The sequence below is a fragment of the Myotis daubentonii genome, chromosome 15, assembly GCF_963259705.1.
Source record: "Myotis daubentonii chromosome 15, mMyoDau2.1, whole genome shotgun sequence".
NCBI classification, from domain to species: Eukaryota; Metazoa; Chordata; class Mammalia; order Chiroptera; family Vespertilionidae; genus Myotis; species Myotis daubentonii.
Window position 1 is genome coordinate 12725353 of NC_081854.1, and position 14714 is coordinate 12740066.

General features: G+C 58.6%; 1 protein-coding gene across 2 annotated transcripts; it reads left to right on the forward strand.

Moving 5' to 3' along the window:
• The first annotated feature begins 347 nt into the window (after positions 1–347).
• KCNN4 (potassium calcium-activated channel subfamily N member 4) lies at positions 348–14714 on the forward strand. Of its 2 annotated transcripts, none has more exons than XM_059666284.1 (9): positions 348–573; positions 6499–6594; positions 7834–8246; positions 9956–10091; positions 11443–11553; positions 11832–11950; positions 12346–12415; positions 13556–13717; positions 14162–14714. In XM_059666284.1, the coding sequence occupies exons 1-8, from the start codon at positions 496–498 to the stop codon at positions 13712–13714; spliced, it is 1182 nt and encodes a 393-aa protein (XP_059522267.1). In that variant the 5' UTR covers positions 348–495; the 3' UTR covers positions 13715–13717; positions 14162–14714. The 2 variants fall into 2 exon arrangements, with proteins under 2 accessions (XP_059522267.1, XP_059522266.1); XM_059666283.1 differs by lacking the exon at positions 348–573 and adding an exon at positions 593–2476.

Here is a 14714-nt window from a genome sequence, read left to right on the forward strand (position 1 = left end):
CAGTAGAAAGAGACAAAGGCATAAAAGGAGAGAAAAACAGAGACAGAGAAAGACAGGAGGCAGAAATAAATGAACCCAGAGGTTTCTAGAGCCAGAGAGACTAAGAGAGGAGTCGGAGGGGAGGCCCTGAGAACCAGGAGGGGAGAGGCACACGGGGATCCGTGCCAGGCCCAAGGGCGGCAGGTGCCAGGGCACTTAGGCTCAGCCCTAAGAGTGCCCAGCGGCAGCGGTTTCTCCGAGCAGACGTGTGTGTGGCGTCTGAGTGTGCCCGGGTGTGTCTCACCCAGTGAAAGCCATGTGTGCCACGGGGCAGGGCCCCGGCACGGGTTGTGTTTTTGTCACTGGGAGGGTCTGTGTGTGTGGTTTGGTGTCTCTGGGTGTGTCTGTGTGGGTTGTGTTAGTGTGTTGCCAGGCACGTCTGTGCATGTCTCATTTCCCTGTGGCTGGCGGGCCCAGGTTTCCGCATGACATAGGACACGAAAGAGGAGAGGGGTTATGGCTCTGTGTTCCCCCAAGTGTGGTGTCCCTGGGGCCACCGGTGTGTCGGGAGATCAGTGTGTGACGCTGTGCGAGGTGAGTGTGTCACCGTGCCAGGGTGTCCCCGTGTGTCGGTGTAGGAGGCTTTTGATTTGTGCCTCCCAGATGTGGTCAGACCCTGCACTGTGTGTGCTATTATTCTGTGTGTCAGTGTGTGGTGTGTGTCTCTCTGGGTGCTGTATGTGTAAAGCTGGGGGTCATTCAGTGAGGTGACCGTTTGTATTATGTGGAGGTGCCTGTCCTTGTTGAGGGCCTCTCCTTTCCCTGCCAGTATCGGCCTGGGTGCCCACACTCAGAGTGTGTTGTGTTTGTGAGGCTGTGTATTGCATTGTGCCGCAGGGCATCCTCTGGTGTTCTGTGCGGGGTTGTTGCAGGCCTATCAGCTGTGTCCGTGGGTCCCATCTGCTGAGTCATGGGACACGTGGTGTTTGTCAAAGGTGGTGTGGGGCAGTGTGGTGTGGAGGTGTTTAGTGTCGCTGTGTCTTTGCGCATTTCCCTGTGTGTGCTGCATTTGTGTGGTCGTGCGTGGTGCAGTATATGGAGGGCAGGGCCATGTGTGGCTGCCGTACACGGTGCCTGGATGTGGCCTGTCCGTCAGAGGCGGTGGTGCATGTGTTCCTCTGTACACATTGCATTTGGGCCCTGGGGTGCGTGGAGCCTGTGCCCCCTTCCCAGGGGCACGATTCTGGGCTGTGTCCTCTGTGATGTCTTCCTTTGGGCCCGTGCTGTTAGGGATTCTGTGTGTCGCTGTACAGTGTAGGTCTCTGCCTGCGTCCATTCACACTGCTCTCCGATTACACACTAGAATGGCACATGTACGGGGGCACACTGTGTGCGCTGTGAACATCCGTGTGAGTCGCCATGTGCAGGACGTGTGTCCGTGTGCAGTTTTCCATGTGCTGGGTGATGGGGACTGCCATGGGGTGTCCCTAAGTGCTGTGTGTCTGCACGTGTTGGATATCATTCCCCAGGTATGTCACGCGTGGGACTCTGAGAGTGCACTGTTAACACCGATATGTGTGTGTGGCGTTTGGGCACCGCTATGTCAACACAATCTGTGTGTTTGCGGAACACTTGCTATATGTTGTGCTTGTGTAGCTTATGTGTGTGCATCCAGTATGCGGTGTCTGGGTGTGGCTGGGAGTGTCAGGCAATGTCGTGCCCATTTTGATCTCAATGTCTGTGCCGGTGTGTAGACAATATTTGGGTGGCTGTGTGTGCCATGGGGCGCTGTCTGCCTCCTCGCTGAGTGCCGGAGTGTGTCACACCATGTATGTGGTGTCTGGGTGTGGCTGTGGGTTTCAGAACTTGTTGGGAGTTGTGAGTCACTTGGTGTAGGTTGTGTTGTGTGGCCATGTGTGTTCGGTTCTGTCTCTGACCACGCTGGGTGTGCTGGTGTCACATGGTGCCTGGGCGTGGCTAGATGTAGGTGTGTGTTACACAGTGCAGGCCGTTGTGACCATTGGGTCAGTGTGCCTTCATCCACGAGGATGCACGATTCTTCCTTGCTCTGCCCCAAGACACACTCCAGCCCCTCCTTAGTCTGAGAAGCGGGGTTGGGGAGCCTCCCCTCTGCCCAAGGGCCTCCCGGCCCCTCCCTGCCCTGCCCAGCAGACACCACCCCCAGAGGGCACCGGCTCCCTGTGCCTCAAAGCGAGAGCCCCAGAGCAACTGAGCGGAGCAGGCTGAGGACCTGCAAGCCACAGTGGCTGCCCTTTGTGTGCTGCGAGGTGGGGGACCCTGGGCAGGAAGCTGGCTGAGTCCCAAGACCCAGGGGGCCATGGGCGGGGAGCTGGTGCCTGGCCTGGGAGCCCTTCGGCGAAGAAAGCGCCTGCTGGAGCAGGAGAAGTGGCTGGCCTGCTGGGCACTGACACTGGCGGGAATTGGCATCGGGCTCATGGTGCTACACGCGGAGATGCTGTGGTTCGGAGGGTGCACGGTGAGTGAAACTCATTCTGGGCCACCGGAGGCTGGGGGCCGAGACTCCCTGGTCAGAGGGAGGAGGGGCCTGGGGGCTGGAACTCCTGGGTCAGAGGGGTCAGAGGGAGGAGGGGCTGGGGGCCTGGACTTTGGTCTGAGGGAGGAGGGGTTGGGGGGCCTGGACTCTGAGTCAGAGGGAGGAGGGGCTGGAGCCTGAACTCTGGGTCTGAGAAAGGAGGGGCTGGGGGCCTGGACTCCTGGGTGTGAGGGAGGAGGGGCTGGGGGCCTGGACTCCTGGGTGTGAGGGAGGAGGGGCTGGGGGCTTGGACTGCTGGGTGTGAGGGAGGAGGGGCTGGGGGCCTGGACCCCTGGGTGTGAGGGAGGAGGGGCTGGGGGCCTGGACTGCTGGGTCTGAGGGAGGAGGGGCTGGGGGCTGAGACTCCTGGTCTGAGGGCAGAGGGGACTGGGGGCTGGAGTTTGGGATCCAGGGAGGCAACAACTGGGGGTCCTCTCTGCATAATGAAGGGACAAGGGGTCTCAGTGTCTCGGTCTTTGAAGGTTTTGCCATTAGACAGTTGGAGGTCCAGGACCCCTGGAGTCAGGAGGAAGGGGCTGATCAGATACTCAAGTCCCCCACGAGCAGATTAGGGGAGCGGTAACCCTTGGTTTGGTGAAGGGAGGGTGAGGAGAGAAACTAGCTTCTCCCAATAGGCGGGTGGCTCCTTGGTCCTTATCTAAACCTGAACGTTTACCCAGAACCTCAGCACTCAGGGTAGAAGCCAGAAGAAACTGGCGGGGTGGGGGCGGGAAATGGTCACACACACACACACACACACACACACACACACACACACACACACACACCCTGACCCTTCTCTATCATTAAGAAGCCCAACTTCCTCAGAATCTATATGCTGTTTAATCTGGAAACTAATGGAGAAGTAGGTGTACAGGAGCCTGGCCTCCTGGGTCCCAGGGGAGGACGGGAGGAGGGCCTGGCCTCCCGGTCTGAAGGAGGAGGCCGGAGGAGGCCGAGAGCATCTTTTGGGGAAGGACCTGACTGAGGATAGTGAATGGAAAGGGAAAGGACAGGTGAGGCCCCGACAAGTCTGAGCAGGCTCCCGGCACATTCCAGCCGTGGCCAGCGGGGCAGCGAAGGGGCACAGGGAGGACACGGGTCGGAATGAGTGGCTTGAGGACAGAACAGAATTGCCCAACAGGAAAGGAGGGGTTGGAGACCAGTCTGGCTGAAGGGATGTGGAATCGGGCTGGTCCGGGGGGGCCCTGATTTGAGGAGGAATCTTGGGGGATGGAGGCTCAAGCTTGGGATTTGGGGGTGAGGGAGGCAGGCAGTGACCAGGAGCCCCATGGAAGGTTGGGGCAGACTGGTTTCCTCCGGCCAGGAGGCCAAGAAGAGAGGGGGTGGGGCCGCTGAAGCCCATGCCAACAGGAAGCATGGCCGAGCCGGCCCACCGCTCCCGCTCCAGCACCCCGCCCAGCAGGGGATGTGAGGGCATGGGAACCCTGGCAGATATGAAGGGACAAGGGGGTCACTTCTACCCGCTCCATCCACCTCCTCTCTTTCATGTCTTCCTTTCCTTTTCCACCTGCCAGGCTTCTGCCTCCAGCAGTGAGGCTCCCTCAGCCTCTTTCCCATCTGTCACGGGGTGAGGGTCCTCCGTGACCCTCGGGGTCCGCAGCCCCGTTTCTCCCATTGCCTTCAGAGCGGCCGTGTCCCCTCCCCACCTCCAGCTCAATCCCTATTGCACAGGGACCCAGACACCTGCTCCCCAGGGGCGCGGGGCTGGAGGAGAGGCAGGGGCCCAGGTCCAGAATGAAGGCGAGCAAGACAGAGATCCCAGAGCGGGCGGGGGAGTGTCCGGGAATTGGAAGAGTAGACATGACCTCGGGGAAGTGCAACTGCCGTGTGGGGAGGGGGGTTGCGTCTAGTTGGGCAGCGTTTGGGACAAACTAAGGAAAGAGACAGGGAATGAGGTTCCAGAGAAGGATGAAGGGGTGGGGGAGGGCTGTAGACAACAGCACCATTGTTCAGGCTGGGGGGAGGGGGGGAGGGCAGGCCCCCAGGAGCAGGAAACTGGCTCTCTTCCCCTGCACAGAGGGGGGGGCCCTGCCCCCTCCAGGGGAGCTGGCAGCATCTTAGGAGAAACAGGTGTCTTAGGAGAAACAGGTGTCTTAGGAGAAACAGGGGGAGCCCAGGTGGTCTCATTCCCCTGACAACACCCCCCAAACAAGTCACCCCCCCCAGCCCCTCCTAGGGAATCTAGCAGTCCCAGTCCCCTCTCAATCCTTCCCTCAGAAATTCTAGATTCCTCCAAGGTATTGCCACACAAAGAGGGAAAAGCCTTCCCCGTGGTTTCTGGGGGCCACGTGCTTCCGGCCAGATCTGCCCTGGGCGTAGAGCCAGGAGAGAGGGCGTTAGGTCAGGGAGAGGAGATGCAGGACACAGGGCACGGGGGGGGGGGGGGGGTCTTTCTCCGAGTCTCTCGGGGACTCAGCCCCCCGTGTGAAGCAGGGGAGGGTGTCCTTCATTCCTTGGGGATTGAGTGATAGTGTCTAGGCTCCTTGAGAATGGGGTCTGGGGGTGGGACTTGAAGTGGCTTTCTAGGGCAAGACCAGCTGGGTGGGAAGGGAAGGGAAAGGGAGGGGAGGGGAGGGGAGGGGGCATTCTTTAGAGGCCAAATGTCTGCTTCTGGGTTTTGGGGGTGAGGGAGGCAAGCAGCTCTCTAGTGATTTGGGGCTGTGCAGGCACACACCCCACATACACACAAACACTGAGGAGCACAGACCAACAAACAGAGCCTCCTGGAGCAGCCCCATCCCTTCCTCCACCTGCAGCCCCATCTCCCCTGCACACGCATGGATGCTGGGTTCCTGCCCCCACGCCTCTGTCCACTCTGCACCTTCCGGAGAGGAAGGGAGAGGGAGAGAGAGAAACATCAATGAGAATCATTGACTGGCTGCCTCCTGCACACCCCCTACTGGGGGATCAAGCCCACAACCTGGGCATGTGCCCTGACCAGGCATTGAACCATGACTTCCTGGATCATAGGTGGATGCTCAGGCACTGAGTTACCATGGCCAGGCTGAGGAACTATTTTTGATGGGGAAGTGGACGGGAATGAAGAAGGAATGTGAATTTCAAGTTCTCCACTAAGGGATGCGGGCCCTCGGAGAAGAGCCGAGGAGGAGGCACCGGCCAGGGCTGTCCAATTGGAAAGGACGGGGACCAGGTGATGGTTCTGAGACTTCCCAGAACTGAGATTTCGGGAGGCACTGGGTTGTGGCTTGTGGGGAAAGGAGTCTAGGACAGTGGTCGGCAAACTCATCAGTCAACAGGGCCAAATATCACCAGTACAACGATTGAAATTTCTTTTGAGAGCCAAATTTTTTAAACTTAAAGTATAAAGGTAGGTACATTGTTATTAACTTCATTAGAGTACTCCTAAGCTGGCCTTTGCTAAAAACGTCCTCAATCTGATTGAGGTACGTTCGCTGAGGTCGACCCCTTCCAACTCTCCCATCCACACTTGTCTTGTATACAGCGGGGCCTTGACTTACGAGTTTAATTCGTTGGGAGACCGAGCTCGTTAAAGAGCTCCTTAACTCAAATTACTCTATCAACTCAATGCAAAAAATCGGCTGAGAGACAGCTGGTATCTCAAAAAACTCGTAAGTGAAGGCCCCACTGTGCTTGTTTTGTCTATTCAGTGGTCGGCAAACTGCGGCTCTCGAGCCACATGCGGCTCTTTGGCCCCTTGAGTGTGGCTCTTCCACAAAATACCACATGCGGGCGCGCACGTACAGTGCGATTGAAACTTCGTGGCCCATGCGCAGAAGTCGGTATTTTGTGGAAGAGCCACACTCAAGGGGCCAAAGAGCCGCATGTGGCTCGCGAGCCGCAGTTTGCCGACCACTGTTAGGAAATTGGGATTGAGAAGAAAAGGCTGTTTGGGAGGAAGGTAGAGGAGACTGATGGGCAGAGACCTGGGATCTCACCCCTTTCTCTCTCTCTCCCAACAGTGGGCGTTCTACCTGTTCCTGGTTAAGTGCACCATCAGCATCTCCACCTTCTTGCTCCTTTGTTTCATCTTGGCCTTCCATGCCAAAGAGGTCCAGGTAGGGTGGGCCCCGCCCCAACCCCTTCCTTTTGCCGCCAGCCCCCACCACGCCCTGTCAGCTCACACTTTCCATCCTCCTCCTCCTCCTCCTGGGCTGAGTAATGAGGTTCCTCTGCCCTGAGATGCGTCCACACCCTCACCCACTGGGATGGGATGAACCGTAGACAGACCAACAGGGCCTCCTGGAGCAGCCCCGTCCCTTCCTCCACCTGCAGCCCCGTCTCCCCCCCCCCCCCCCCACTCATGGATGCTGAGCTCCTGCCCCCAGGCCTCTATCCACTCTGCCCCCAGGCGGCCTCACTCCAGGCCCAGCCTCTCAGATCACTGTCCTCCATCCCTGAGTCCCCACCTATTCCAATCCCAAGCAACCCGAGACCCCGGGTGTGTGCCCACAGGCCCTTCCCCACTCCTGAGCTCCCCTCCGTGCCAATGTCCCCCTGACTCAGGAGCCCTTCCCACCCCTCTCTCCCTCCAGTGTCATGTCTCTCCACCCCTGGCCCCCTCAGATGCACCCCCGCCCCCAGATCCTGTTCCCTCCTCCCTCCTCCCTTCCCCCATGTGAAATGGGGTTACTGGCCATGTGCGGTAATGTCCCTCGCAGGGCTGGTGTGTAAGCGGTGCTTGGTAAAAAGTACACGTTCTCGCTCATAGCAGTCATTTGAGCAGTGAAGTGCCCTGGGTTTGTAGCCTGGCGGTGCCACTGCCGACCTGGGGGACCTAGGGCTCAGCTCCCACACCTATAAAATGGGGGTAATAACGCTTCCAACCCCATGTGCTGGGAGCGTTCACTGAGTCACAACATGTACGCAGTGCCCTGCACGTCCAAATGCCCCCTCGGTGTTAGCTGTGGTCGTGGCTAACGGTATGCCCACCACGATCACCATACACATGTCCCAGAAACAGGACTAGGAGGCGGCTCCACGGATGCGGAGGGTGTCTGTCTGTCGTTCCCATCAATACACAGAACAATCTCAGGCACCTGGGAGCCCCACTAGGTGTTCCTGGCCGAACGTTCTGGAAGGGGGCTGACCTAGGAGAGAGGGGAGAAGTGGGAGACAAGTCCTCCTCAAGTGCGGCCCTGCTCCGCGCCCACCCTCCGCAGCCCCACGCCCCGGCGCTATCTGCCTGGTTCCCCGGCCCGGCGGGCGTGGCCCCCTTATCTCCAGGCCCAGGCTGGCGTCCGGCCGCCTGACCTTCATGTGACCCCCCTCCTTCCCGGATCGCACCCTCCCCGCAGCTGTTCATGACGGACAACAGCCTCCGGGACTGGCGCGTGGCGCTCACCGGGCGGCAGGCGGCGCAGATCCTGGTGGAGCTGGCGGTGTGCGGGCTGCACCCGGCGCCGGTGCGGGGCCCGCCGTGCCCGCTGCCCAGCGCGACGCAGCCCTGGCCGGGCTTCCTGAGCCAGGGGGAGGCGCTGCTGTCGCTGGCCATGCTGCTGCGCCTCTACCTGGTGCCCCGCGCCGTGCTCCTGCGCAGCGGCGTCCTGCTCAACGCGTCCTACCGCAGCATCGGCGCCCTCAACCAGGTCCGCTTCCGCCACTGGTTCGTGGCCAAGCTCTACATGAACACGCACCCCGGCCGCCTGCTGCTCTGCCTCACGCTTGGCCTCTGGCTCACCACCGCCTGGGTGCTGTCGGTGGCCGAGAGGTGAGGGTGCTGGGGGCTGGGGGGTGGGGGGAGGGGGTGGGGGAGGGGGCGGTGCCAGGAGCCTCTGGAGACGCTGCTGCTGTAAGCGGCGCCCTGTCGCTGGTGCAGGTTGGGTCCCCGGGGCCGGGCAGCGCGGAAGGCTATTGTCCGCATGTGTCCAGGCCAGCCCTAGCCCTGCCTCCACCTGCGGCCTCCGGGCTCCCCGGGCACACACAGACCCTAGGAAACCCTTCCCTTCCTGCTTCCCAGCCTCTCCTGCCTCGGGTTCCAGGCATCTGTTCCCTCAAAGCCCAGGCGCTGGGGCCTGGCCAAGCCTTGGTCTGCCTTGGAGCAACTGGCACAGATGCACTGTAGGTGCCCACCGTGATGCCCACGTGGGTTATCTGGGGGCTGCTCTGGAAGAGAATTCCCTGAGGGAACTGGTACCCAATTCCAGGTTGCCTGCTGGACAGCGTGCGGCCCGATGCTGGGCCTGTGCGCCCTTTCAGGACCTCAGTCTGTCTCTCTCTCCCCTCCCCCCTCCCCTCTCTCTCTCTCTCTCTCTCTCTCTCTCTCTCTCTCACACACACACACACACACACACATTGGGGGTAACCTTAGCCCATGGTTCTCAAAGTGTGGTTCCAGGGCCAGCAGTATCACCTGGGAACTTGTTGCAAACCCAGATCCTCAGGCCCCATCCAGACCAACCAGATTTAAAACCCTCTGACAGGAGGGGCCAAGCAATTTGTCTTAACAAGTGATTGTGATGCCCGCTCAAGTTTGAGAGCCTCTGGTTTCAAGTCCACCTGGCACAGGATTCTTGAGGGGGGGGTGGGGAGTGGGAGACCTGGCTTTAGATCTCTCCTTTCCGAGCTTGTTTTCTCATCTGTAAAATGGGTCCCTTTGACAAATTGCACCTTCTTTAAGGTCTCCCTGGCAATTCTAATCTTTTGTAATTTTAAACGTCACCTTGCAGGACCTCACCTCCGTTTCCCCAGCTGGGGAATCGGTCATGATCAGGGTCAAGGAATGGTCCTCCCACCATGTTTCTTATCTGAAATACGGGACGATGGGGAGGGAGTCACGTTTCTAAGTCCTAAGGCAGAGGTCCTCCAGCTTGACTGCACTTGACTGCACTAGTTCACTGGGTCTGAGATGTCGTTTCCTACAGACCCTGATGCAGGAGGGGTCTGTGGGCCAGAGTTGGCCAAGTCCTGATTTTCGATCCCTTCCACGGCTGGACAGAAATGCCCCCTTCTAGGAAGTGAGGGGAAAATGCAGAGTCCCACCAAGACTCTGTAGAGTCCCACCCACCTTTTTAGTCCCGAAAGGGCTGCCTCCAGGCCAGACAGCATCCTGTAGAAATTAGGCTCCCATTCCTCTGGGTGGATGCAGCCCCCTGCCAGGGTCTGACAAGTGGACTTCGGGCTGGGTTTCCGCCCCCGCTCAACCCCTTAACCACACACTCTGAATGCAGCAGCCCTGGTAGCCTCACTGACACCGAGCAGGCTTTGGAATTGGCTGCACCCAGGTTCAAGTCCCACAGACCAGAGAGGTTGAGCATCCAGCCCAGCGCACACACAGCAGCGAGAAGGCCAGGCTCTCCAAAGCCCAGAACTGACTGGCTTTTTTTTCTGGGTGCTTCTTGGGACTGTGGGTATGTGTTAGGAAGGAGGGTGTCAAACACCATGGGAGCAATTTCAGAACTAACCCATCCTTCCCCATAGGCAGGCTGTTAACGCCACCGGCCACCTTTCGGACACTCTCTGGCTGATCCCCATCACATTCCTGACCATCGGCTATGGGGACGTGGTGCCCGGCACCATGTGGGGCAAGATTGTTTGCCTCTGCACTGGAGTCATGGTGAGTACAGGCTCCTCAGGGACCCTCCCCTATTCCGCACTGGTCATCCCCTGGCTCCAGGAAGCCATGGAGCCAACGCAGGCAGTCAGGGCCACCCTCAAGAAACTGGGCGTCTGAGCCCCCACAGCCCCAGTCCCTCTCTGGGACACAGACCCCCAGCCCCATTTCCTTTTAAAACACAGGAATCCATCCCCCAAACCCTTGCTCTCTCAGAAACCTAAGATCCCAGCCCTCATCCTCCTCAGGAACACAAGGCCCCTAACTTCCCAGCCCCATGTCCTTCCAGAATCCAGGAATCCAGCCCTGAGCCCCATCAAGGCTCCGCATCCTGCCCCACCCCCTGACCCCCTAGTCATCTAGGACTCAGGCCCCGTTTGTTTCCCAGCTCTGGGAGAGGAATCCAAGCTCCCAGCCTCCATCGAGGCCACAGAGTCTAATCATGAAGAGTATGCCTGGGGGGCCAGGCTGCCTGGGGCCAAATCCTGCTCCTGCCACTTCCTAGCTGGAAGCAAGCCATATGCTAGTACCTCCCAGGCCTCAGTTTCCTCATCTATAAAATAGGATACTTACACCATGAACTCCTCGGGTTCCTGAGGAGAGTAAATGAATTGAAACATGTAAAGGATCTCAAACAGTGCCCAGCACATAGGAAATGCTCAGGAAGGGGGGGCGGGGGCCTGTTATAATGGCCCCGGGCATCTACCCCCCCCCCCCCAGCGCCAGTCCCTCAAGGATGAGGCAGAGGCTCTCACCCCATGATGCCTCCTCCCAGAGTCAGCCTCCGCCCGAATCCAGACATTACCCTTTCCCTTCACAGACCCAGGCATCCAGTTCCCCCCATGCAACCCTTATCCCCCCACCCCACCGCCCTGGACCCAGCACCCAATGCCTTGGCCTTCACCTCCCCAAGAGACCAGGCTCCCCTTTCCTCAGGGACTCAAGCCGCCAGTCCCCAGCCCTGATGTTGTCCCAGGAAGGACATGTTGAATCCCCAGGGAGGAGGGTGAGGGACACCCCAGTGACCTGATGGCCAACTGGGTGTGAGCAGCAGGGAGGAATGGTTCCCGAAGGAGCCTGAGGTCTGCCCCTTGCCCAGCTCTCCTCTCCTCCTCCATTCATACCCTTAACCAAAGAGACTATTTTGATGGTGTAAATACATACAGGAGTTCATCTCAGACCCGTGATTTCCAGTCCTCGCTCCCCCCTTGGAGCTGTTTGCTTGTCTGTCAACTAGGGGTGGTCGGGCCTGCCTTCTGTGGCTGTTGGGGGGTGGGGGCAAGGAGAGCTGGTGGAACAGGGTTGGCCTACAGAGCCCCACAGCCCTGTGTCACAGTGCCTGCTGTGCCCACAGGGGGTCTGCTGCACAGCCCTGCTGGTGGCGGTGGTGGCTCGGAAGCTGGAGTTTAATAAAGCAGAGAAGCATGTGCACAACTTCATGATGGACATCCAGTATGCCAAAGAGGTGAGGGCGGGCTACACAGGAGTCCCAACCCCACCTCCCTCCTCCCTCAGACCCAGGAGTCCAGGCCCCCAGCCCCTCCTCCCTCAGACCCAGGAGTCCAGGCCCCCAGCCCCTCCTCCCTCAGACCCAGGAGTCCAGGCCCCCAGCCCCTCCTCCCTCAGAACCATGAGTCCAGGCCCCCAGCCCCTCCTCCCTCAGACCTAGGAGTCCAGGCTCCCAGCCCCCCTTCCCAGAACCAAGGGGTCTGTCAGCACTGACACTGTGCCACCCTCCCCCAGATGAAGGAGTCAGCTGCCCGAGTGCTACAAGAGGCCTGGATGTTCTACAAACATACACGCAGGAAGGACTCTGGAGCTGCCCGCAGGCATCAGCGCAAGCTGCTGGCTGCTATCAACACGTGAGGGCTGCTGTGTGTGTGTATGTGTGTGTGCCCACACCCATGTGCACCCACATGGGGGGAGGGGATTGGTGTGTGTATGTGTATGTGTGTGTGTATGTACAACCACATGCACCCATGTGTGACGGAACAGATATCAGCCTGGACCTCATAGTGACTCTGAGAGTCTGTGGTGGCTGATTTTGCATATCTCGGGGTGTCTGTGGGTCTGCATACCTGGGTCTCTCCCAGGGAGGTGGACTCATGGGTGCAGCCCCCCACTTCAGCTCTCTAGCAACTTTTCCTCTTTGTACTGTATATGCGTGGGTCTCTCCTCCCCTCATCCCTCCCCTGCGCTGGGGCCACATCTGGGGACCAGGCTGATGGGAAAACTGACCCCCTACTTCTTCCCACAGGTTCCGCCAGGTGCGGCTGAAACACCGAAAGCTCCGGGAACAAGTGAACTCCATGGTGGACATCTCCAAGGTACCGGGATCCTGTGGGAGCGGAGAGGGAGGCTGGGGCCACGGGCAGAGAAATCTGGCCCCGGAATAGGGAAGGAACCCTGGCCAGGGCCTGGCACCCACAGGCACTCAATAAAGGTTTGTGGTTGGATGAATGAATGATGTAACACCGAGTTTCTAAAAGTCATGCATTATACAGAGAGATCCCTTTTAAACTTAAAAAAAAAAAAATGGCACAAAGGACTCCAGTGTTTGGTTTTAAATTATTTTTATTGTCAACTTACTTACATGTGAACGGATATAAAATTCCTTCAAATTCTGACTCTTACACAATAATAAAACCAAAGCAAATTTACAAACCAAGCCCAAACACACATGGCAAAACCAATAAAATGCAAACGCACAACACGGGCGTGGGGAAGGGTGACTGTGGCAGTGAAACTCAATCTCTGCTGCTCCTGTGAAGAGGGGGCCCGGACCCGGGTGCCTCCCCTGCCTGGCCAAGCCGCTCAGCTCGCCACCGCGGGGCGGGCACGTCACACCCCTTGGCTGGACTCACAGCGTCCTTTGCTTATCCGGTGGCCTTTGCTTTTCCTCATTAGTCCGTGACAGTTCAAACAGTGGTCCTCGGCACCCCTGCCATGGTAAACACAGCCACAGGTACAGGCCTCGACGCGGCATGGCTCAGGGAGGAGGTGGTGGCCTAGATCTGCCAGAACTGACAGGCGCTAATTTCCTAAGGTTATCGAGCCATAAGACACAGAGTTAAAGAATTCTCATAGAAAGCTCACATGCCCTCAAGGATGAAGCTGTGAATCCTGGTTTGAGAAGGCAGGGAAGGGGCGATTTTGAAGACAGGCGTTCATCAGTCCCACAAGTAGTATTAGTGAGTACCTCCGACATCCTAGGCCCTATTGTAGGGGCTGCTTTGGGCCTGTCAATGAACTTCCTCAGCTGTAAAATGGAACAGGATTCTCACTCCCCGTGACTTGTAGGATTTTGCCAAGTAGCGGGGGTGTGGTAGAGGTCAATACTTTGTACCTGTTACAACTGAGGATAAACCTTGAGGGCCCGTAACCACATGCTGGTTCCACTGCCTGCCCCACCGGACAGGGAGGCTGCACCTCAGCCCTCTGATACCGCCGACCCTCTCTCTGCCCAGATGCACATGATCCTGTGTGACCTGCAGCTGGGTCTGAGCAGCTCACATCAGGCCCTGGAAAAGCGCATTGACACCCTGGCAGGGAAGCTGGACACGCTGACGGAGCTGCTTAGCACTGCCCTGAAGCAGCTCCCGGAACCCAGCCAGGAGGCCACATAGCTGGTAAGGAGGCCGGGGCGCGGGCAGGAGAGCATTCTGGAGGAAAGGTGTCTGTGGTCTGCACCCCAGACGGTGAAGGGGGCAGGGGCTGGCCTGAGACAAGGCCATCCTTTCCCTCCCACTGGCTGTGCTGGGAAGAAAGGACGCCAAGTTTGGGACTGGATGGCAGCGGAGGAAGGAGACATTTCTTCTCCCCTGTGCTGACCCTCAATACCCTCCCCTTTATTGCTTGGAATCTGTCTGTCTCTCTCTGTGCCTGTCCCTGGGCACATGCTCGGGCTCTGTCCAAATGCCGGCAGCTCCTCATGTCGTGGTGCCGGGTACACCCACCCTCTTATTTCCTCCTTTGCCCACTGGTTTCTGTCCGTCTCCACTTCCGTGTCCCCGCTCTTGCTCCCCCTCTGGTGTCTGGTCTGCCTGTCCATCCATCTCCCTTTGTCTCCCCAGGACCCATGGAGGAAGAACCAGGCTACTTTCCCCAGGACTGAGGTCAAGGACATGCTCTCTTCCCCTCCTGACCCAGCCCTATGACTAAAACACCTCAAATGCAAGGACCCAACGGGCCCCACCTTGGGGTGGGTTGACTCACTGAAGCTGCTGGAGGCGACACTGGCTGTAGGAGGCAGGCCGTGGCTCATCCCTGAGGCCCCAGATGGGAAAATGGTCACCACTACACCACATACCCTCCACAAAAACATCCTCACTGTGCTGCTACAGCTGACCCCCAGCTTCTGTAGAAGTGGAGGTGCCTGGGAGCGGAGACAGCTGCGGCCCAGAGTCCAGGATCCTGGGGAGCCTCAGTGACCGCTGGTCGGCAGAGCTGAAGGAGCCAGGCCTGAAGCTGGGACAAGGCGGGAGGTGGCGCCCCCTGGTGGGAGGGCAGGAGGACACTATTTTTCTAGAGTTGCAGAGAATATGGTGGGAGAGGAGGTGGAGGGGGTGAAGGGGTTCACCAGTCTCTGTTCTTATACTTTGTAATAAATTTTAAACAAAGACAGAA

Bases quoted from the DNA above. Each gene is read 5' to 3' on its own strand.
- KCNN4 (XM_059666283.1), top strand. From the start codon at position 2,318: ATGGGCGGGGAGCTGGTGCCTGGCCTGGGAGCCCTTCGGCGAAGAAAG. The intron at 11,951-12,345 runs GTGAGGGCTGCT...TTCTTCCCACAG, and splicing joins CTGCTGGCTGCTATCAACAC to GTTCCGCCAGGTGCGGCTGA. The intron at 12,416-13,555 runs GTACCGGGATCC...CTCTCTGCCCAG, and splicing joins CCATGGTGGACATCTCCAAG to ATGCACATGATCCTGTGTGA.